General features: G+C 56.5%; 2 protein-coding genes across 2 annotated transcripts in view; both read left to right on the top strand.

The window, feature by feature from the left end:
- Positions 1–102: 102 nt before the first annotated feature.
- On the top strand, positions 103–11652 carry CSUI_003556 (uncharacterized protein). Its single transcript, XM_068063752.1, has 13 exons — positions 103–678; positions 838–1140; positions 1643–1888; positions 2504–2599; positions 3442–3504; positions 4342–4488; positions 5192–5409; positions 5668–6004; positions 6744–6863; positions 7770–7923; positions 8571–8641; positions 9272–9334; positions 10375–11652. Exons 2-13 carry the CDS (start codon positions 868–870, stop codon positions 10588–10590), a joined length of 2004 nt encoding a protein of 667 aa, XP_067924271.1. The 5' UTR covers positions 103–678; positions 838–867; the 3' UTR covers positions 10591–11652.
- Positions 11653–15176: 3524 nt separating this feature from the next.
- Positions 15177–22407, top strand: part of CSUI_003555 (uncharacterized protein) — a gene marked incomplete at both ends in the record, with an annotated part of 9713 nt that continues 2482 nt past the window's right edge. The window contains 2 exons of the mRNA XM_068063751.1: positions 15177–19488; positions 19837–21990. Coding sequence (XP_067924270.1) covers positions 15177–19488; positions 19837–21990 — 6466 coding nt within the window. The remainder of the gene's footprint in view (positions 19489–19836; positions 21991–22407) is intronic.

Genomic DNA, 22407 nt, shown 5'->3' with positions numbered 1-22407 from the left:
GATCGAGCGAGCTGACATGCAGGGAGTAAACTGCATGCGGCACGAGACACCTGCAATCCTCTTCCAGGCCTCACAGGAGTAGCGTATTGGCAGTTGGGACGTCTTTCAGGTGTCCACTGGAGTTCTCGACGTCTCACAGCTCACTAATGGAAGCGTCGCGACAAACTCGCTTTCCGTTGTTCCGCTTATCTGCAAGGGGGCGCTATGCTAGCAGGCCACCCAGGTCTTTTTCCTCGCGTGCTGCTTTCGCTGGAACCCTGCCGAGAAAAATTCTTTCCAGCTTCCGATGCGTGTAGCTTAGGGAAGAGGAGGGAGAGGTCGAGAGTGGGTTCCCGACGGGGCGCCTCCTCACGTAGACCTCCCTCTCACTGTCGCAGTCTCCGTCCTCCTTCCGCTGGTGTCTTGAGTCACTGTGCTCGGATGAACTGTTTACACTTGTTTCTCTGAATGGTCTTTAGAAGGCCGCAACACTTCTTTTCTTCCCTCGTTTTGTCAGGGATGTCTCCTACTTCCTGCTCACTCTCAGCTGATCGCGGCGGGAGTTCACACCGACCATAAAGCTGCACCGATTGCAGGGCCAGCCCACGGACACACTGGCTGTTTCGGAGAACAAGCTCGTCCAGCAGCCGTCGTTTAGGGTTCCCACCGTCCAACTCCTTTGCCCCCCCACCTTCTAGGGTCCGTTCTAGTCGTGCCGACCCACTTACCTTCCCTCCCCTTTGTCATTCCAATCGCGTGTGAGTGCCGATTTGGATTCCCTCCCCGAGTGCTATCGCTTTTTTTGTCTTGCTCCTTGTGCTTTGTCCTGCGTGTCTCTTTCCCTTCTTCTGCGCATAGGCGGTGGTTACTTCTTCGCCTCTCGGAAAGATGCCGGGACCGGTGCCAGAGCCGCCGGGCGCCTTGTGGTCGCGTGCATGCAACCTCTCTCCCTTCAGTCTCGAGGAGACTTTTTCCGGCTATCATGATATTGCTCGTGTACCTCGCCTGCTGCACTTCCTTCGAACTGCGTCCAAACAGGCAGGCCAGATACACCAGCAGTTGGAGGATGGGCATTTACGACGGAGAGAGCGAGAGGATGACGAGAAACTCACTAAGATTGAAGAGGAGTTGACCAACCTGGAAACATTAGTCTTTGAGGGAGTAAGATGAGTCGCAGGAAGGGACTTTTAACGGCGTCGCGCTTCCCGGCGTTCGATCCGCGACGCCGGTCACGAAGAACACACGCATACATTTATTTCGGTATCCGGCAGATACTTTAAGACATGCATGTATTTCCTGTTTGCCGAGATCACCGGGAACACCTCTTCCTACTATCCGTTACTCTCTGTTCGAGTACTGCAAACGACACCTGGAAAGGTTCAGACATATACTTACCCGCTCATGCCGTCCGCGGGCTGCTCCCTATGTGAGCCCACACGGGTGCAAGCAGATCTCGAGATGCCGTCAATCGATAAGAGAGCGGCTCCTTTGACTACGCCGCCCCAGCGTGTACTATCGTGTCTACACTGCGGCTGCGTAGACAAAAAGCGGCTTCCACTGGACGGTATCCTTGTGGACTGAATTATCGGGAAGTCTTCCCGTGCTGTTTCTTCTGTTCGCTGTAGCACTGAAACTTGTCTTTCTCCCTTTTCGGTATTCCCAGTGTATGCTTCTCCTCAAGGCAAGCGAACACGTGGGGAACGCGGCAGCCTATGAGGAAGCGGCGCATATATGGAAAAGCCAGCTGAGCTTTCTGCAAGGCGCGGAGCTGTTGCGTTCTCAGAAAGAGGCGCAGAGTCGGTCTGAAGAGAGAAAACGGCGGGAAGAGGCCTTCCGGTCTCTCTTCGACGAGGGCTTTCTAAACGCATGCAAAACCCAGCTGCCCGCCATGCGGGAACAAGTTTTTGAGGTAATTTTCACGAAGGGAAGTGGATGGATCCCGTGGTTCACTTCGTTGTGGCGGAACTGTCGGTTTTTGTCGCCGTGATGGTGCAGCCTTCGCTTTCGTCGATATATTCCTCTCATCTCGTGTGAAGTCAGCCGAGTCATGTTTTTCCTTATTGGGATGTCGGCCTCCGACTTTCCCTAGAAGCCTGCTCACTCGGTAATCCAGCCTCTTTTTCTTAGGGGCCCATGAGCCGCTACTCTGCATTCTTCACTTCAACAAAGAAAGGCCTTGCCTTCTGATAGCACATGCACCTGCGCACCTGGTCTGCACTTGAACCGAGCAATGGATCTGAAAGGCTTGCGAGCATCTCCAACTGAAGGCATGGCGGTATAACATACATGATTGCCCTTTTGGATTGCAGCCGGGCTGCATCGGCAGTAACAGTCTCAGCCTGTTTAGTAAAAATCACTCCTGTACAACATGATGTAGCTGCTGTGTGGAGACTACCATCAGTCGCTTTGTCCAGGGAAGTGTGCGCCAGTTACTCCCTCAGTTGCGGTGTCCCGGCGTGTGCAAGAGGGCGGGTGCGTCTGTGAGGCTGTGTAAATGGCCGACTTGTGCTTTATTTGCCTTCAGGCTCTGCGGCTGCCGCGAAATGCACGGCGAGGCCCTGCTCGGCGTCAAGCTCTCCGAGAGCTCGGAGACTTTTTCCTTTCCCAGGGCGACTTCACAGTGAGCGAGCTCTTTTCTCCGTGTGCTTCCAGAGAAGCGAAGCCCACTGTGCAGACACTAGCTTGAAACCCGGATCAGGAAATTTGCGTGAAATACATGCAGGCTTTTCAGACGTTTTGTTGAAACACTGTTACCCTCGAAGGGACGTCCGCCAACACAGAGGATTCCTCGGTCTGTTCTTTGCTAATAACTCGCTTAACCACAGCCTGCCCGTATCTCCTTCGCAGTGCTTCTTGTCAACTGGACAAGAAGCACTGCACTGAGGTGTCAGACCATTCCTTTGGCGCAAGAAATAGGGAAGCTTTTATCCTGCCTGCTTGTTGCTGAACTGTCCGAACACTCCCGTATGCTTAACTCAGTCTTTCAGGAGATAAATTCCAGCCCCGAGTGTATCCGTACACCGTTTTTGAAAGCGGCTGGCCTACTCAGCTGCGAAAGTAAGAAAGGAAAAGACTCACTGAAGTGGTCTGCTGGCCCCTGTCTTACTTCCCTTGGCGCAGGTGCTTCCGGTGTTATGTTTGAGGGAAGTGCCGTAGTCTTGACAGAAACAGCTTGCAAACAGACTGCGACGTTTCCTACCGAGGGGCCAGCTTCGCGGTTTTCCGTGAAAATGCTTGACGGCTAGAAGACGGGCAAGAGCGGGGTGTTACAAAGACCCTCCGCCGGGGCATTCACTGCCTCCTAACCCGGCGTTTATAGCGAAGAACTATCGTCAAGAGTGGGAAACTTGCTCGTACCCGGAACCCGTGTCCTCTTGGAGTCGTCGCGCACGAAGCGTTCTGCCTGGAGCGCAAAGTCGTTTTCCTGTCTCTGGCACCTTACTGATGTGTTCTGTTTACAAGAAAGTACTGCAGATCCTCAATACTACTCGACGCGATTTCGACGAGGCTCCCTTGCACCTCGAGGTAAATAACTCGAGACGCGGCAGAACCACTTTGGCAGTCATGCTGTTGAGAGCTCGACTCCTGACGGCTGGGCACTTTGCACCTAGGGGGGAAGAGCGCACACGAAATTGCCAGGTTATTGTCTTCAGGCATGTCTTCTAGAGTAGGAGCGCCCCGCGTCCTTGTGGTAGGCTCCTAGCAAGCACGCATCTCGCGGAGACGCGAAAGGACTTTTCGTAGCGCTAGAGGACGGGCTGTTGTTTGATGTGAGCCCACTCGCCTTCCCGATCCTTCCTTCGGAAACTTGAGCTCTCCGCTTGGTCTATCTTTAGCTAGATTCATGGCCGCTTCTGTTCGCACGACTAGGTACCTGTCCGGCGCGTAGACTGAAACGCACTGCAGACAGCAGAAGCCTGTGCCTCCACGGCGACGCCGATTTTTATCCTAGTGAATGCGAGCGGGATAGGCAGCGACCTCAGGTATGAGTTTCTTCGGCCGCCTGAATCTGACGCCGAGAGGCTTCTTGGCTTGTTCAGTTTTTTTCTCGGTCTCTCCATCTGGGAGGTGTATGCGCTTTCTTCTTGGCCCTACTTATATCCCTGCGGCAGCTGAACTGTTTTCGTCAATTCTCCGGACGTCTTCGCTCTCGTCCATGTGTCCGTTCTTCGTGCCCCTAGCTGGGCGCCCCGCTCGCGCTTTCCCTTTTGTAGCGGCTCTCGCACAGGGACTGTTGGGGAGCAGCGAGTGCTCCAGGCTGCTCCTTGCAAACGTTTTGCGAGCAGACTCGGTAGTCCGTCCTCCGTTGAGCGCTTTACTCGTTTTGGTTTCGTGGTCACGGGAACTGCCTTGTGTTTGCAGTACTCCAACGTAGGAGCGATGTGCGCTTTGCTCTGCGTCGCGTCCCAGCCCCCTACAGTGGCCCAGGGGTTGTTGTCTCACTGGGCTTCTGTCTTGGAATCCAATGTGACTGCCGCTCTTGACCAAAATGACACCCTGTTCGCGCAGGTGAGGTGTTCTACTCGTTCTGCGGCTGCTGTATGTCTCAGAGTGATGTTAACAGGGCATAGGGTGCCCCGGTTTTTGATTACGCTTCTGGTGGCGCGTGCATGGAAGACTTTAGCTGTTTTTTCTTGGCAATCATTCCGGGCTGTAACTGCTCGAAACGTGGTAACACAGTCTTTCGAAGTCTTCTATCGCCAGACGAACTAGAAATAGATATACGTCATCGACGCAGGCCTACGAGGTGCCGTCTTCTCTCTCGCTCCTGCCACTGCGTTCCGAAGTTGTCACTATTTTTTTGTGTACCTTCTGATCGCATCGCATCTTTAGACGCCGGCGTTGGCTTCGAGTGCTCACTGCGCGTGCGGGCGGAGGTGCTGAAACCCGGACTTGAGTTTTCTGTACACTGGGTCGCGTCAGCGACAGAAGGTGGCTCGTGTGCAGTACGGGAGTACCGCGCACTCACTCACAGCGGAAAGTTCTTCGCAGGTCGCGTGTGTGCCCCGCGTCGTCATACGCAGACACGCGTGAAACGTTCCGGGCTTAGCGCCGAAAGCTAGGGCCTCCTCATTCTGTCTCCTCGAAACACAACATGGCCAGGCTTGTGCAAGAAAAAGACGTCCGTGTTGCTATTTCCGGTCAACATCTACCCCTATCGGGTATCTGACAACCCAACTTGGTGTCGACTTCTGCTGTCTGCTCGAGTCAGGTTCCTTCCGAAGCGACACCGGGAAACTCAAAACTCGCTGGTTCTCCACCGGGCGAAATGCGAAGACCTAGGGGTGCCGATGGTGATCATCGGCGGCGGGCGTTATTGGCCCTAGGACGTCCACTACCCTTTTCTGAGACCGACGGAAGTCCTCTCTCACGCTTTCCGTCAGCAGCATCTTTAACTTCGTATGCTGCTGTTTGTCTTGTTGTTCTAGGGTGAGCCGTCGACCTTCGGGACGTCCGCACTTGTCTACCGTATTCTGGACCGAATTTGTGCACGGAAAGATCTCTCAGTCGCTTGCTTGAGACGCGTGTACGATGTGTCTTTATCTACATTTGTACGCGGCTCTGAGTGTGGGGCGGCCCGGCCGCGGCGATACTGAACGTTGACAGAGTGTTTGGACAGTTCACATGACAACGCTCTCTTGTGCCTGAGTGCGTGGTCACTGATATACCCCTTCTCTCGCTGCGTAGGTTGGAACGGCTGAGGGCAGGAGCCTACGCCTCAGCCGCGGACACATTCATGTGCTTACGAGCTGAAGCGTATGTGTCCGCATTTGAATCCGGAGAGGACGGCGCCTTGTGCGGCCCGTTGGCCTCGGGAGGCAGCGGGCCTTCGCCAGCCTCTAGTCGTCATTCCCGTGACCCAGCCCGAGACTCTCATGCCTCCGAAGACTTTAGCCGGTATCGAATGATTGGCGTGCTCAAGAAGAACGCGTCGATTCTGGGAGCTTGTACGCCTGCGGACGTTGCCAAATACTCCATGGTCTGCTGTCTCGCCTCGTGCACAGCCCGGCAAGTCGCTGAGCAGGTACAGGCGGACGCCGGCGCCGCGCTTGTGCGGGGCCGTGAATCTCAACCGTCCTTGCCGTACTGATCGCTTTCTCATAGGTTCTGCACATAAGCTATCCCGACTTGCAGTCGAGCGCAGGACGCCGCGTCACCTCTATGTATATCGGCCTCTTCTGATGTTAAGAGGCGCCACTGGCCCCTCAGTTTCACGGCTGTCGGTGAAGGGGTTCTGCATGGCAGATCAGTCACAATCTTTCATCCGGAAGCATCAGCGGCGGCTGAGTGGAACAATGATTTAACTGGCGTCTCTCCCCGTCAGAAGATTGAGCTCTCTGAACACTGTCCAAGACCCGTGCAGTGAGAGGGTCTGTCCAGGGGCCGGGCAACGACACCTGCTGTTGTAATTTTCCGAAGGCCCAGACTTGCGCCTGAGAGCCCTGCGTCTCCGTGCGGCGCGACCTCACATCTGACCCTTAAGGGTCCCATGCGAGGCAGAAATCAGGGATGCATGTTAAGTTCGTCGGAGACGGACTTTCTGGTGTTGTTGAGGCCTAGTTTTTGGAGCGAATGCTTCCCCCTCAAGCCCTCCCAGCTAGGGCCGGCCCAAGAATACCATCCCCGGCAAGAGTTCTTGCTAGCATGGTGAATGTAGCTTGGTGGTAAACAGAAATCAGTTATAGCACACTCTTTCATTCTGAGCAGTCCATTCAGCGAATCGGACAGTTGAAGCTTTGTGCTGCTGGTTGGTGCTTTCTCAGCTAAAAGAGGGATCGTCCTTGAGGTCTCTGTTGGATTTCAACCTTGTTGCTTTGCACGCCGGACTTGCCTTTTCCGCGTGCGAGTTTGCACGTGCGTTTGAGCTCGTAACTAGCATGCAGGTCAGTTCGGTGAAACACTGAAACAACGGTAAGGGGCTCAAGAATGCCATAATGTCGCCGCTCTTGTGGGACCTGACAGACAGCTTGTCAGCGACGTTTCTGCCTTGTCACCCGCTTTACCGAGAGCGCGCGAAGGGTGCCTGCTTTTCTTTTTTTTTGCTGAATGAGTCACAGCCTCTCTGACCATCCATGGTGTGGAAAACGAAGCCATCGCTGTACTGCTTAGAATGGCCGCAGTCTCAGGAATCTAACTTGTTGTCTCGCTAGTTGTCTTGCAGTTTTTTCTGCCTCATTCCTCAGGCCGCGTGTCCATCACAACAGCCAGAGTGGTAACAGTGGAAGTGGGTCCTGAAGCTGTAGAGTAAATGCGGGTACATATCGTTTCTTTGGTGATTGCCGGTCTCTGGTGATGAGCAGCCATGTACAACAGGAGCATCCTGGCGAACAGATGTTCAGCAGGGGCGACTTCTTCAGTAGGTCCGGAACTGTTTTGAAACAAATGGCTACTGCCAGTTCAGCTCACGAGGAGACATATGCATTTTGTGCAGTTTTGAGGGTTGACACTGTGGCCTTCAACGCGCTCCGTCGTAACGAGAAGGAGGCGCCTGGAGAGATAGTTCGCGGGACCCGTCTGTGGACACGTGGTTTTATGGGATCTCCCGCTCTTCTTTTTATGTCCGAGTGGGCAAAATATTCGCGCGCCCCTGCGGCGAAGGGCGAACCAACCGGAGCTTTTTCTTTCCAAGTTTTACAGCCGCCCTACAAGATCTACACGTCCCGCCTTTGAGTGTTCCTTCAGAGCGTCTGCGAAGTCCGCTGTTCACTGAGAGGGACGCACTGAAAACGTTTATCAGCTGTGCGTAGCTGTCATGGCGTAGTCACTCTGCTGTCTCTCCATTTTGGCAGGCGGACTGGGAGCGCGATCTCCTCTTAGGTGAGGAGAACACTGCAAGGCTGTTGTTAGAGATTCGCCGAAATATTATGGTCGAGTACACCGTCGCATTTCAGTCCCTTCGCCTGCGGACAGTCGTTGACATATTCCCGAATCAAGAAGCTGCAAGTGAGCACCGGGCAAGGCCTGTTGTTTTTCCGGAGTTTCTTCCCCAAGGGCAACCGCTTGCTGTGTAGCCAGTGCCGTGTTCGGACATTGTACGGACTGTGAGTTGTTGGCAACGTGTCAGGTGTGGCACTTGCGTCTAGCTGAGCGAAAGCGCTCACCGATAGCCTGCGTGCCTATCTCATTCGCGCCGTCAGTTTAGGGGCAGGCTGAACTGTTTCAGGGCGGCGAGCTTTAGGGGAGTGCATGCCATGCCTGTTCAGACCTCGCCGGTTCAGTAGCGCATCTCAGTTGAGAGTTTCACAAACATTACTGGTGCCGTCCCCACTATCTAACGCTCTCTCCGCGTACGTCTATGTCACGACAGCGCCTGCATTGCGGACGCCGCAGTGAAACACCGGGCTCTGGCCCGCCTATTAGCTCTCGTCACCAGTTGAGGCGTGCAGGCGTCTCTCCCTTGCATGCGTAGATCGCCGGCTTTCCATGCCCGTTGTCAGCGGAGAACCTCCGTGCAGTGGGAGGATATGTTACAATGCCGGTAGGAGTCGGAGTTCTCTTACGAAGGAGTTTGGCTCGTTCTGTTCGAAAATGGCTCGCGCAGCACGGGGCACATCTTTGGTCGGGCGCCTTTAGTCTTTTTGTATCTGCAGCCGTCCGCGAAAACATGATTGCCTTGGTAGAGCGTGGCGCAGTTCCATTTCGATTTGATTTCCAGAGTGACGTAAGTTCCGAGCAGACTGGCGACTGTCTTTTTCTCCGTCTACAACAACCGCTTTCACTGTATCTGTTTCCATTTTTGCACGTTTCCCAAGTCACGCCTTTGCAGAACTGGTTACACGTGAAACTACCGGCGAGGTCGTCAGAAAGACAACCGACGTAGGTTTTCAAGGAGCGGCCGCGCGCGGTAGGAAGTTGCAAGGCGTCATGAAGTGTTGCTAGCTAGGGGTAGACAAGATGCGCGGCACGGGCAGCAGGTGGCCCGTTCTCACGATTGCAACTTCCGTCGGCCCAGCTGTCGACAGATCATTGCTGTGGCGCTTAGGGAGGTTTCCACGCATGACACCGTTGGCCCATCGGAGTCTGCGAATTTGTGCCGGCATCATAGAAAACTCTGTTTCCTCTTGCGCGCTCACAAGCTCCTTAGGTTGAGTCCTGGCATTACGCGTCGCCGCGGTGTGACGTACCGACCGTGTTTGCCCTTCTCGTTACCGTCGTCTCCATGGGAAAGGTGTTGGGTTTTTTATCCTGACTGAGTGAAGATATCTGTTAGGGCGTGTTGGGCTCGAAAAGTATCCCGATCGTAAGCAATCACGTCCAGATTACCCTGGCTCGGTTTCTGATCTTTGTTTAGGTTTTGAATCGCGAAGAGACGAGGAATGATATACACGCCAGAGTGAAGGAGGGAACGCATGCAGTAAGCAGTCAGAAAGGACCAGCCACCCTTGCATACCCGGGTACAGAGATCGGATAGTCGGAAGACGTGAAAATCTCCACGCGTACGTAGTGTGGAAACAGAGGCAGTGGATGACCCTGCGAATGGATAGCGTAGGCACGTGTGGGCGTGCCAGTCCTGAACGGATACAAGCACTCGCTCAAGGTGAGACCAGTCAAAGACTGTTACCACGCACCGGGGCGTTGCCGCCTACACTGATATTTGGCGTGACGGTATTCCAGCACTTGTCACAGGATGTTAGACCCGCTTTTCTTCAGTGATATTTCATCGTTCACCCCTGAATCAGGTAGTGCGTGTTGGATAGAGCCAACTGCTGGTTTCTATTACGCTGTCCTGTCACCGAATGAAAGGACGGCGGGTAAACCCTTATCCAGGCAGCTCCTCCCCTCGGCACTGAATGTAATGCGGAGGATGACGACCTTCGCTGTTTCGGGTTTGCCCTCGCACGTTATCCGCTGCTTCGCTTACTCGAGCGTTTTTGGCTGGAGATCACTATGCGAGGCTTCTTTCACAACGTTTCACTCGGTGTGAGCCGGTGTGTCTCGAGCTTCACGGATCTCGCCGCTGCCCCCCAGCGGTCCTGGTCCTCTACGAGCAAATCCTAGCATCAGCCCCGGAACAATAGACGCACACACTGCAAGTGTTCTCACGAATTCCTCCGTTTTCTGTCTGCGTAAGTCTGCGGGTTTGAAGCACGAGCAGGTTGTCGGTTCGCGAATGTTTACCATACCTTCTTATCCGTCATAGTTTGCTCTCCTGTGTGTAATCACATTAGACATTGTCGGCGCCTTTCTCGAGTTGGACCCATCAGGGCACGCACTGAGAAAGTTGGGATCGCACTCCATCTAGCAACTGGCAGAGCGAACTCTGACTGCAAACGCGCTGTCCGTAAGGCGCTGGGTTCGACATCCGTCCATCCCCCCCCGAGTTCGAGCCTTCATGCGGCAGATGAGGTTCTGAGTTTTCGCAGTTTCTTCCCTCGTATCTGTGCCTTTCGACAGGTTCAGGAGCTTGTTCAGGTTTGTCAGTGTCTCTGCCTGAATATTTCGGTGTCCGAGGCATTTGGGGGAGTCAATGACTTGTTGTTATGCCCAGCTTCCTCCGGTCTCTCGAAACGGACAGGCGGAGCGACTAGACCCAGTGTATGCGTCCGTGCCAGCGCTGGATCCACTCACGTCTCCGGACGGCGTACACGGGGGCGTCGAGGTGCTCGGTGACGCTTTCAAAGGGATTATTGTTAGGTTCTTACTCATAGGAGTCCTCGGACATGCGTCCGTAAAAGAGTATGCTGCTGCTGCTGCCATCTGTGCGGCTGCCAAGTATGCTACAGAACGAAGTTGCACCTCGGCTTCGGCTCTGTTTCGTCTGCGAATCGTGGTGTGTCTCCGTTCGCTGATTTGAGCTCTGCTCACCTGTTGGGGATCCAAAAGCCGGCCTAGAGGTGCCGGCTGCTTTCTTCTGAGCTGTTTCGAACGCCGCTTTTGGTTCGTGGCCCGCGCTGTGTCCAGAGCCGCTGTGCATCAAGGACCATGTGGCTTGCCCCGTCGGCGCCATGCTCACTGGCTTGCTCCGTCGGTGCCATGCTCACTGGTTTGCCCCGTCAGTGCCATGCTCACTGGCTTGCCCCGTCGGTGCCGTGCTCACCGGCTTGCCCCGTCGGTGCCGTGCTCACTGGCTTGCCCCGTCGGTACCGTGCTCACTGGCTTGCCCCGTCGGTGCCGTGCTCACTGGCTTGCCCCGTCGGTGCCGTGCTCACCGGCTTGCCCCGTCGGCGCCAGGCTCACATGACTCTGGCAGCAACAAACCCTATCTACAGTAGAACGAGGCGGAGAGCCGTGCGCTACTGCGCGTGTGACGCAATGCAGTATCACACTGTGATTTACAGCGTCGGGAGTGCCCGAGGGGCCGCCCTGATAGCTCTTTCTTTCTCCCGTTGAACGCCCATGTTGGTCGAAAACGCCGGCGGCGGTGAAGGATCCCGATAGTTGTAGAACGATTTCGGACAGTGTTCAAAGAAACGTCACGCTGCATTGCTGTTCGGGGACCCTTGATCTCCCTCCCGGGTCCAAAGCCTACGCGGGTGATACTATGCGCTCCAAGAGAACCCAAGTGGCTTCTTCCGTCTTGTGCTGGAAATCTGAATGGGTGCAATATTGCCTTGCATGCTTACGTGGTACGCATTTGTGGCGTCACCTGCAATCCGCGGGTAGTGTATGAAGCGGAGTCGGTCGATGAGCGCTACGCCCCGTCAGTGGTGTGGAGCGCGTCACTTTGACTGAGTCTAACTCGACGTCACCTTCAGGAAAACACCCGCTAATTCCACGGGGAGAGTGTCATCGGGTCGGTGGGCGCGCTCCCTCCGCTTACAAGTACTGCCCTCTTCTGGCTGTCTCACACCCACGGACTTGTTACCAACAGGGTAGGTAAGGGATGGAATGAGGAACTGGCACTCATTTCTGAGTAGCACTGTCGGCCGCAGGCGGAGTAGTGCGGGCTTCGAGACAAAGGCAAGGCCGCGGTTGTTGAAAGGTGGACTCGGAACTCGCTAAGGCCGGCGACTTCTTTAGGCGTAGTTCTTGCCTTTCCCGTACTTCAGAGAGGAGGGACTCCTGTTTTTCCCCGTTGCGTCCAAGCCACTAAGCAAAGGCGTTCCGAGTGTGTTTCAGCACGGTTGTTCAGATGTCTTTGGCGCTGTTCCATAACTGTAAGGGCAGCTTCTTGGTTCTGTTGCTTGTTTACTCTCATGTGAGTGCGGGTTTGTGTCGGACTAAGAATAAGCTCGGACGTCAGAATAACTTGATTACCGAAACCGAAAACGCCTCTATGCGCCGCACATAGATCACTCGATCGAAGTATAGCAAAAACGACAGGGGTGATCCGACCTCTCTGTGCGAAGTGTAGTATCAGTAAAACGATCAGCACGCGTAGCTCGAGCGAATATTCTGCAGCCGTGAATACTCTCGTTGCCGGGTCTGCGCTTCTGCGCTTTCTTTGAGCGTGGTGTCCCGACTGTGGCAGTATCTCTGCCAGCTAGCATTGCGGGGGGGCGTAGAGGACTTTACTCTTGTCATCATGTACCTTTCATGGGAATAGAGCCGTAGAAGCTTCTAGGGGGACGGAGAGCATCTCCCTAGCACGGCGCCCCTGCTCATGGAGATGGGCGGAGACGGGATGTCTACCGCTGGCCGTATTATTCGCATACCACACTCGCGTTTAACCCGTCAGTCGGCAGGTGCCTTACAAAAATGTATGCAGGGTTGACCCCTGTGAGGGAGTGGGGAGCGAGGTGGCGGACCAAGGTGAATGCTGTACTGAGTGGGCTATAATACGTAGAACTTCCAGCTCAGAAACTATTGAGAGCACGCGAAAGGCTGACCTGCGGCAAAGCGGAGAGGTACCCAAGCTTACTACGGGCGGTAGTTCTAATGGTGGTTCGTCTGACGGGAGCCAGAGTGCAGTCAGAAAGTGGCAAGGGCTCATGCGCACTCGCCTCCACATAAAGCCTGCCTCGCAATGACTCTGATCGGAGTTTGTCAAGTAGCCGGGCACTTGTTGGAGAGTTCCGGGAGAGACGGGCTCAGGATAGTCCGGTGGTGCTAGTCAACGGAATTCGCCTTCGTCGAACAAAGGCTTAAAGAACGTTCTGCAAAACTGAGATCCAGGGAACTCCGACTTCATTTGTCTTATGCCATGGCTCCTCTAACTCTTGGTTCACCGAGCCCGGCTCACACCTCACCCTAAAGGCATGAACCTCCGCAGTGTCTCGCAAACCTTCCTCACCTGGAGCCTCTTTTTCACTGCAGCAAAAGACCGCCGCCGCCACTGAAGACGGCGGGAAGCCTCCTCGCGTAGAGCTTTGTTCCACATCCTTTTTCCAGGAACGGTTCTGTTTTCTGGAGCACAGCTTTGCCGGCTTTCGGTTGCAAACACGCGTGGTAGTGTGATGCGCTCGTGTCTCCCTGTCGTTACCAGGGCTTTTGTTTCCACCTGAGACCGGGTTCGCTTGAAAACCCACGATACGTATCCGCGCGTGCTTGGCTGTGCCGAGACAAGCGACTGTGTGCCTAGCCCCAGGAAACCCTAAAGAGACAAGAATCCATCTGCAGACAATGTTTTGTTCAGGTCGCCGGTAACTTCTTCAAACCCTGTCTAGAACGCTTACTAAAGAGTAGGACCGCACAGACGGTGACGGTCCCTCCGGTCGTCAAAACGTGCTCGTTATGAGCTGAATCTCTCTGCTGTGGGTCGTGCGGCGTGAAACACCCCTGAGCGGTGAAGCAAATACGGGAAGCCATACTGTCTCTCACAGTCTGGCTGGCAAAATGGAAACTGGCGGGCCACTTCCAAGCACGGTATGGTCACAAACCTGGGCCGTGTGCACCCGGCCCGCAGAGTCTGGCCGCAAAGTCTCTCCACCGGTCGGTTAGATGCGCTTTGCCCCGAACAGGGGGACCCAAAAAGAATCTTTGTCCTTCTTCACTGAAGACAAAATCAGCATGAAGAAGCCCCAGAGAAGACCGCTCCCGAACACGTCCACTGTTCAGTCCGTGGTGTGTGCTGCGTTGGCGTTGGCATAACTGATGTCAGACCCAGCTGAAAGAGGGTTTGTTCTTGGTCTATACTCTTTCGTGCCAGTGGAATGCCACAGGCGAGCACTGCCATCTCTGGTACAACCAAAAAGTCGGGCACCGTCCCGTAGCCCTAGTATGGGCTAAAGCCGCTGGTTCTGCTCGGACAAATGAATGCCCACCCGCTGCCTGGGTCTCCCGAGGTCGCACTAGAACGCCGTGAGCTCAGGGCGAAGTTTTTTCTTTGAAGGTGGCCCTATCTCTTCGCTGGTCCCGGCCTTTTTTCGTGCCGACCTCGCTGAGCCATCGTTTTCCTAAAACAGCACGCTCGAATACGAGCAGCTCCATTTTCGGAGACACCGGTCACTGTTTATTCATTCCAGTACTTTCAGGTAAGCTGGCAGTACCGAGCGTTTGGCAGATTCGCTTGGCTTACTTTCTACACTGCCCAGCCTGTTGTCTCGTCCGGTATGACTCGAGGAGCGTTCGCGGGACTAGTAAGCATTGCCCATACGTGGACTCCACGCTTCACAACTCGGCACTTTTTCCCTCGGGTGGACGCCGGAAGCGGCCAACCCGGAGTGGTTCTGTGAGGCAACGCCGGTCGCTCAAGCTTCTTCGTGGGAAATACCTTGTATTCTCCGTGCCTGTGACTGAGCCCGAGACGCTCCCGTCGAGTATATATTGCTCCTTACTCCTGCCCAAACAACACCGCGCAGCTTGGGCAGACCACGGGAGCGACGAGATGCAAGATTACGGGTGGAGCGCCACTCCCTAGAACAGCTCCCGCTCCACGGTTCACGCTTCCAAGGGCAGGGGGTCGGAGTGAGCTACCCGGGGCCCACGAGTCCACAGCCGGAAAGAGCATGTCCGAGTTTTTTTCTGAACTGTGTACGTTCGCGTAGAGCAATGCACACCCGGTTACGCCACTTGTGAAGGTGCCCTGGTCTTTGTGTGACCCCCCCTCCGGGTTGTCGAATACGCAGTCGTGTCCCAGGCATGGCAGCTTACTGTAGCCTTTGTGTGCTCGAGGACAGCCACCGCCCATTCAGGGCTGCACCTACCTGGAATTCCTTGGGCAGTCGAGTTGAGGCGGTGGATAGTGGCCGGTGTCGCGCCCCACGCGCCCACGGCGGAGTGTTCTCCGCTCATCGAAGCAGTCGGTTTTCAGGCTGCAAGTGCCGGTTTACGATTTTCCTTCTGTCAGCTGAGCAAACTCTACTTCCTTCCACTCCATGATGCCAGTAGCCACGAGAAAACCCAAACGCCTTCGGAGCCTCCGACGGCCGGGTAGCAGAGCTGGTCGCACATTGCCTGCGACGGCATCGCCTAGTGTCCTCCTCACTACTCCGGCCCCGTCTGACGCCTTCCCAGCCTCGCCCCTCGTTCGCAAGCCCGGAATAGACGACAAGAGTGATCCTGATCTTGCCCCAAACAAAGTATGTGGGCACTCTCCGAAGGGGGTATTATACGTACCCGTAGGGAGGCGCGTTCGAAGCGTCGATGGCTTACTGAGACCGTCACCTCTGGGAGAAGCATTCGGGCCAGGGGTGGTGCCCAGTGCGGTGGGGAAATCAGAGGCTCCTCACTCAGCTGAAGGTGGCCGAGACCCGGCTATCCTGCAGCGGATTCCTAGCACCCAACCAGTCGGGCGAAAGCAACAGCAGAAGCGGAGACAACGCGACAAGCAGAGAAACCAGGTGACAGGCTTGCATTCCTCCACCCTGGCGCACGGCGCCAGCTTTTCTCTCGGTGACGAAGCCGCCGCGAGTGGACCTGTGACAGGTCGCCAGGGGGTTCCCGGTTTGGATCCGACAAGTGGCGCACCAGATCGGGCGAACTGGCCGAGTCCGCCGCTGTCAGCCGCTGATGTGTTTTCTCCGAGTGATTGTAAAATCAGTACAACCTGCCCACCTCCCACATCCCAAACGGGACCGGGCAAAACAATTCTTAGCGGGACAGATATGTCACCGCAGGGGCCAGGCGGTACTCTTGGTGAAGTCGACCGGCCCGTGCTGCCACCGAAACTTCCTCCGACTACCCCCTTGCCATCAACATGTGCAGGGCAGCGCCCACGAGGAGGCACGGACACTGTGCCGGAGGCTGCGGGTTCCCAGCCAACTAGCAAGTCAGCAGGGCATTCGAGAGGATGTAAGGACATCGGACTTCCCAGCAGTGGCAAACAGACAGACTCCAAACTGAAGGACTGGCACGTTACTGACAAGAAGACTTCTCGTGACGCTGCCACTGCAGTAAGCTATCGAGGTCTCTCGAGGCAAGAGACTTTGACCCCGGCTCAATTGCAGCAGCCAACCCGAGGGCACAAGCGCTCAGATGGAGTGCCGCCGACGCGCCAGGGCCACCGAGTGGTGTGGAAGGCCACTAAGGCCATGAGCGGTACTAACTCTGCGAGCCCCCGGACAACCGATGACGGCTCCGCTGTGCAAAGTGTCTCGACCAGTGAAGCCTTGATCACAAATGCGACAGCATCGAGGTGCAGCTCCGGCTCCGCGGAGCCACAGAAAATGGGCGAGGCTACATGGCTTCTCAAGAAGAACTCCGATCTCGTGCATCGCGCGAGGGTCCCTGCTTACTACAAGCGACTGCCTGCAAAGGGAGCAGGGGGAATAGCGGTGGCAGGGGGCTCGGACTCGGTGATGCAGCGGTCTCTTAACGGTTCTACTCGTCCTTCCACGGCGACGGCATGGGAGGGAGACCGCCAATTAGCGGGGCTGGATCTTCCAGTGTCGCGCTCTCCATCGGCGGCAGCTCCACCGGATCCAGGGAAAGCTGAGACAGGAGACAATATGACGAGCGCCACGCTGGAGCTTCACGACCCTGATCGGTCCAGTGGGCAGTCAGGTAGAAGCGTCGACTCTTCTGGAAAAGTCGGGGCAACCTCACCGGACCACGTTCCAGGACACAGTGTGTCCTCTGCCACACCGCCCTTTCAAGAGCTTCCACCGAACCGGGCCGCTGATCCCGACGCTGCGGACCAGAGACGAGCAGCCCAGCCGGTGTCTGCGACGTTGCCTCGCTCTGGTCAATTATCCAGACCTGGTTTTCAGCCGGAGACAGCCCCGTCAGGCCAGATGGCTGGAGCGTCGGAAGCGCAATCCTGTCCGCCTAAGCCTGGGCCTAAGAGAGGTGGGCCAGCGGACCCAGGTTTCCTCACCTGTAGGGAGCCCAACGAGGACTTCCCGAAGGGCCATCGGGAGACAGAGGAGGATGCACGCGGACGTGCAGGAAGTGTCGAGCACCCAGCGCGGCCGACGATAGTCGCGCGATCTCGCTGCGTCGTCAGCCAGAACCCGACGGCGGTTGAGCCGGACCCGCGGGGGGCATTGGCGAACGCCTCAGCCCACTCAGCGGCGCAGCCAGTCCACGGAGGCAGGTCTACTGCCGATCAGCATCCATGCCGTGCCGATCAGCCTCATCTTCTCCCCAGCCGGGAAACGTCCAGACAGCTGAGCAACCGCCGTCAGCCCGGGGCCCGGATACCTAGGGGGCACTCAAACAACTGGCATCAGGAGTTCTGCAATAGACAGGGCGGAGGACTGCTTGCCACTGTCATTTCCGATAAAGGCCCGTCCTTTCCGCCTCTTCGTGCACCTCAGCCACAGCACGTATGCGAGCCTCGAATGACGCAGCAGGTTCCCGCTGTCCTGCGGCCTTGCAACTCCTCATTGCACCCTTCGCTTCTAGGAGTTGCAGGAGGCCTCATGCGACACTCTCCGGCTCATGCGCAGGTACCTAGCCCCGACCCCTGCGCTGCCACCCCAGCCGCTCGAGCAGACCAGCAAAGACAGCCGCGACAGGGAGGGCTTCTACAGCATAGTGCATCATGGGCGAACAAATGGGATAGTGGGGCCGGAGCCGGGGTCCCAGTATTCTCGGCTGCCGGGGTCGCTGTGCTAGACCGCGAACAACCGGGACTGCTGTCACTCGCGAAAGAAGTTTTAGGCCAGAGGAGAGAAAGGCCAGCGACGAGAACTCTGCAGACCTGCTGTACGACAGGCCTTCTGGACGCAAAAGAGGAGAGGGTAGCCAAAGAAGCACCTTCTCACACCAAGGCAAGCCCTGGAAGCGCATCGTTTCCAGCGTCTACCACAACTCTCAAGTTGGACCAACAGCATCAGCAGCAGCTTCGGAGAGTACTTTCCGAAGCTGTATTCGGACAGGAGCGCGTTGCTTGTCAACAGAGACCGGGCTGCGGTTGCTTACGCTGCCTCACTGCGAATGCAGCTCTGCAGCTCGCCAGCACTGCGGGTAGCGGACTTCTCGCAACTCTGCTTTCCTCGTCCAGTTCTCTCCTCCTTCGATTTCCCTCAGGGAGTATTGCTCACACCCGCGGACCTGCTGGAGCCCGCTCAACTGTGAAGGAACACACCAAAACAACAGTGGGATCCGTGTCGCCGTCCTTACGAGCCTCGTCTTCGCATCCTGGTGACGAATGCTGCCGCAAGACCAAACGTGAAACCTCGGAATCTTCGCCCTGTGTCACGTTGGACTCCTCCTCTTCTATGCCAGGGCGGCCTGACAGCAGCTTCAGAACTCCCGCCAGTGAACCGCTGCATGTCCTTCAGCCTCCGCTTTCTTTCTCTGAGCAGCGCGACGGGTTGCCAAGCCTGGACGCTCGGCCTGGTGGCTCGGACTCGCGCACCGCTCTTAGCCTCAAGGAACCGGAGACAGGACTTCCGTCGGGCAGCGTTGTTCCACAGAAGCGTGCTTCTGGTCCTGCTAGGGTGTCTCAACAGCAGAGGCGCAGCCCAGGCAAGAGTGGTCTGATGTTCGGTTCTGGCCAGCGCGCTGTACCAGAACCCGATGCGGCTTCAGGTGTAGCGGCTCGCTGCCTCCCTGCGACCCGGTCTGGCAACTCGGAAAGTCCGGGTCACTGCGCTTCTGGGCCCCTTCTCCAAGAGCAAGAGGCCGACCCAGGTCCCAGTAAGGGAGCAGCGACTCTTCCCGAAGCTGCGACAGAGGTGACGGGTAGCCCGTGCAACAAGAAGCCATCATACGGTCCCAGCAACGCGCGAGTCAAGCCGAAGCAAAAGGACCGCAGAAGTCCAAGAGAGGGTGAGACCGAAATGGGATCTGTCGGGCCGAGACTGTCTTCCGGAGACAGAACTGCTGCACTTCTTTCACGTTTCACCTGGCTTCTGCACCAGCACATGCAAGAGGCAACTAAAGGAAACGCAGGACAGCACGGAAAGAAAAGCACCCAGCTTGATGGACAGAGTATTGGCAGGTGCTCAGGAGAATCTCTCGAGGACGAGGAGACACTGCCCGCCTTCAGGACTGGCAAGCCCGCAGTACAAGTCGGACAGCAACAAAGGGACAGTGCTGTTAAAGGACTCCAGCATCCTGTGGACACGCGCTGTCCAACTGAGTCCCGGGCATGCACGGTCCAGCAACCAGGCAGCCGTCATGCACAGGTGTCGGGAGGAGGGTTCCCAACAACGACCTGTCAGGAGAACGGGACGGAGTGCGCATCTGACTATGGCCTCGCGACCTCCGGATTTCAGACTAGTGAGGCTGCTCTATCAGGTAAGACACTGACACGGCCACAGATCTCAGGAAACCGCGTCCCGGCCTTTCCTAATCCTTCGTGCCTTGAGCGCCCAGGTAGGGACGTGTACCGAGATGAGGAAGCCGGCGCTCCTGTGAGCCGGTTTGCTATGCCAAAGAGTGGGTGGCACTCTACCTGCCTCGGGAACCGGGAGCGCAACCTCCTTTTGCAAACTGTTAGGCTTCAATTCAGAAGCGAAGCGGAGTTCTTACAGAGCAGCCGACCGGCTTTGTTAGTAAAGTCGAGATGGGGACAGACTAGAAACTTCTACCCTTCTAGATAGCTCGCCTGCCTCTCTTGATGTGTGCATCATTGCGGGTTTTCAGGACAAGCGGCGGAGCGCCACTGCACGGACGGCAAAAGTACAGCTCCTGACGGCAAGGTCCGAAAGCAATACGGACTGATCGCGGGCGCGGGAACGGAAGATCAACAGGCGACGCTGCATGAAGCCTGCCAGGAGCGACGCGTTACTGCAGCCGGGCGTCTGCTCGCCTTGTCCGACGGGGGAGCCTCCGCGCCCGAGACCAAAGAGGAAGACTGCCAACCTCTCAAAGACTTCCAGAATGCATCGCTCCCAGAAGCAGACCACGTAGCTGCCTCAGGGGAGAGTACTGAGATGGTGGGACAGCGTGCGTGGAATGGGAGCCGTCCGCACCCGCGGATGGCTGAGCATTCGGAAGAGACAAACTCAGCCGCAGCGCGAGCTTCATCAGCGAACACAGATCCGCAAGGACGACCGCGGGAAGGCGCGAGAGTGTCGGACCCGATGGAACTCGCCAATGAGTTACTGGACAACCCGTGTCACAGTTACCAGCCGCAAGGCAGAGCGAGGGAACAAAAACGTGACTCCACACGAACTCTCCAAACACAGGGTACTGGGCCAGGGACGCTTTCTCCCGCTGGAGCCTGCCCGGTCTGTGCGACCAATTCGCGCGCTGGAGTACTGTCTGCCACCTCACCCTCGAGGGGGTTCAGGAGCTACTCACAACAGCTTCTTCTCCAACATGCACGGTCAAGCCGAGTCCACAACAATGTCGACAGCCGCAGCAGCGGCCTTGCTATTTTTGCAGGCCAAACTGACAGTACTAACGCGCGCACGAGGTGCGCAACTGCCTCGGACTGTTTGCCCGTCTTCGGTCTCTCTGGTCGGACAGGCATTGGCGGTGCAGCAGCAACAGGTTCAGATTCGCTTGGTTTGAGAAACACCAGGGTATCATCCGAAAGCCTTGCGGTCCAGCTGAGAAGAGGGTCCTCTGGGGGGCTAACAGAGCGAGGACCTCCGGGTATCCCGAGACAGGGAGAAGGCCCTGGCAGTTCCTCGAGTCAGCTTCAGGGCCTGCAGCATTCGGGGTTACCCCCAGCAGGAGAAACTGATACGAGGCTCCTAAAACTCGGGACAAATGAGTCTAAATTGCTTGATGGCGGACTGCTGCAAAGACCGTCACAGTGTATTATCGACTGCTTGCGGAACCATGGTGACCGATTCAGACAGATGGCGAACTCATCACGGTCTCTTGCCGGTGCAGAATCTGCTCGGAAGGCTCTCACTGACGTGCTGGAGAAACTCTTGGCAACGGCGACCCAACAACAACAGAAAACGACTTGCGCCACACAGGTTTCGTCTGTTGCGACAGAGTCTAAAGCGCGAAATGACAGCCGCTTCAACCAGGCACCAGATGAGAAGTCGGACCCGAGAGGCAAGGTTTGCGAGAGTTTGATCGCAAGTGATGACAAGGGGTCTGGTAGACGTCCAAGTGACAGGGCCGGAGTTCCTACGGTAGTGGCATCGAGACAAGCAATATCGCAGCGGGCCCAGCAGGAACAGCTACATAGGCAGGCTCGTCAGCAGACCCCGCAACGGAGACAGCCTTGGCTCCTACCTGAGTCTGAGATCGCCGGGGGTGAAGGGTCCAAGAAACTGTCGGGCGAACCAGCAAAGGTCTCTTCTTTCGCTCCAGCCCCCAGAGACCTCCGCGATTCTTCTCAGAAGAAACAAGCTCTGGTAGCTGTCGTGTGCAAAGAGCTGAGGAAACTTCGCAAACATCTAGAGAAGCGAGCGCAACAGAGGGCTCCTGAAGAGATGGAGCACACCCCGGAGTTCTATCGTTTGGATTTGCTCGGACACGACACACTGGCTGGAGAGCCACCATACCAGGCACCTGTCAGTCTCTCTGAGTCTCATCGACGCCCTCTCCCGACTTCGCAGATCCAGCGAGCACCTGCATTCGACAGGGGGCCGCAGCTCGAGCGACCAGGCACTGGTTCCTCCTCTGACCGGGGCGGCACCGGGGTAGCAAGTGGGAGAGAGGACGGTAACACTCCAGGGTCCATCAACGCGACTGGGATTGCAGCGCATTCACACCCTGAAGCCGTCCCCGGCACAATTTTTTCCGCGTATTCTCTACAGACTCCCGCGGGCACGTTGCCTTCCACAAGTGCGTTTATTTCTGCCACTCCAGCACCTCGGCTGCCCTCGGATGGTGGGCACGGCACTCAAATACGGCATACCCTGTCCGCGCCGCACCCGCTGCATCCTTCACCACGCTCGGTACAAACTCAGCCTGCCGCACCAGACACAGATCCCGGTCTTTTGCGGCTGTTAGCAACATCCGCTGCTGCCACTGCGGTGCGGAACGCAGAATCCTATTTGCAGTTTAGGCGTGCACAGGAGACACTAAAAGGGTGTCGGGGAGCGGATGCAGCTGGTCATACCTCTACCGTTGTGCGCCAACCGGTCTCAGCCAGCGTGGAACAGAGATCCAGTTGGACAGGAAAGGTCGAGTTCACCCACAGCGGAGGACACCAGAGTCCACGGGAGAATTCAGTCGATCTGCGAACAGCGACTAAATCAGCTGTGAATGGTGCGGGGGTGCAGCACGTTGAGAGGAACCTAGAGG

Source organism: Cystoisospora suis (genome assembly GCF_002600585.1).
Source record: "Cystoisospora suis strain Wien I chromosome Unknown contig_1607, whole genome shotgun sequence".
In the NCBI taxonomy this organism is placed as follows: domain Eukaryota; phylum Apicomplexa; class Conoidasida; order Eucoccidiorida; family Sarcocystidae; genus Cystoisospora; species Cystoisospora suis.
Note: the sequence above shows the minus strand (reverse complement) of the source record. Positions and strands in the feature narration are given on the sequence as shown.

Excerpts from the sequence above, each read along its gene's own strand:
- CSUI_003556 (XM_068063752.1), top strand. The coding sequence starts at position 868 with ATGCCGGGACCGGTGCCAGAGCCGCCGGGCGCCTTGTGGTCGCGTGCA. Across the intron at positions 1,889-2,503 it reads TGCGGGAACAAGTTTTTGAG|GCTCTGCGGCTGCCGCGAAA; the intron begins GTAATTTTCACG and ends ATTTGCCTTCAG. Across the intron at positions 4,489-5,191 it reads ATGACACCCTGTTCGCGCAG|GTTCCTTCCGAAGCGACACC; the intron begins GTGAGGTGTTCT and ends TGCTCGAGTCAG.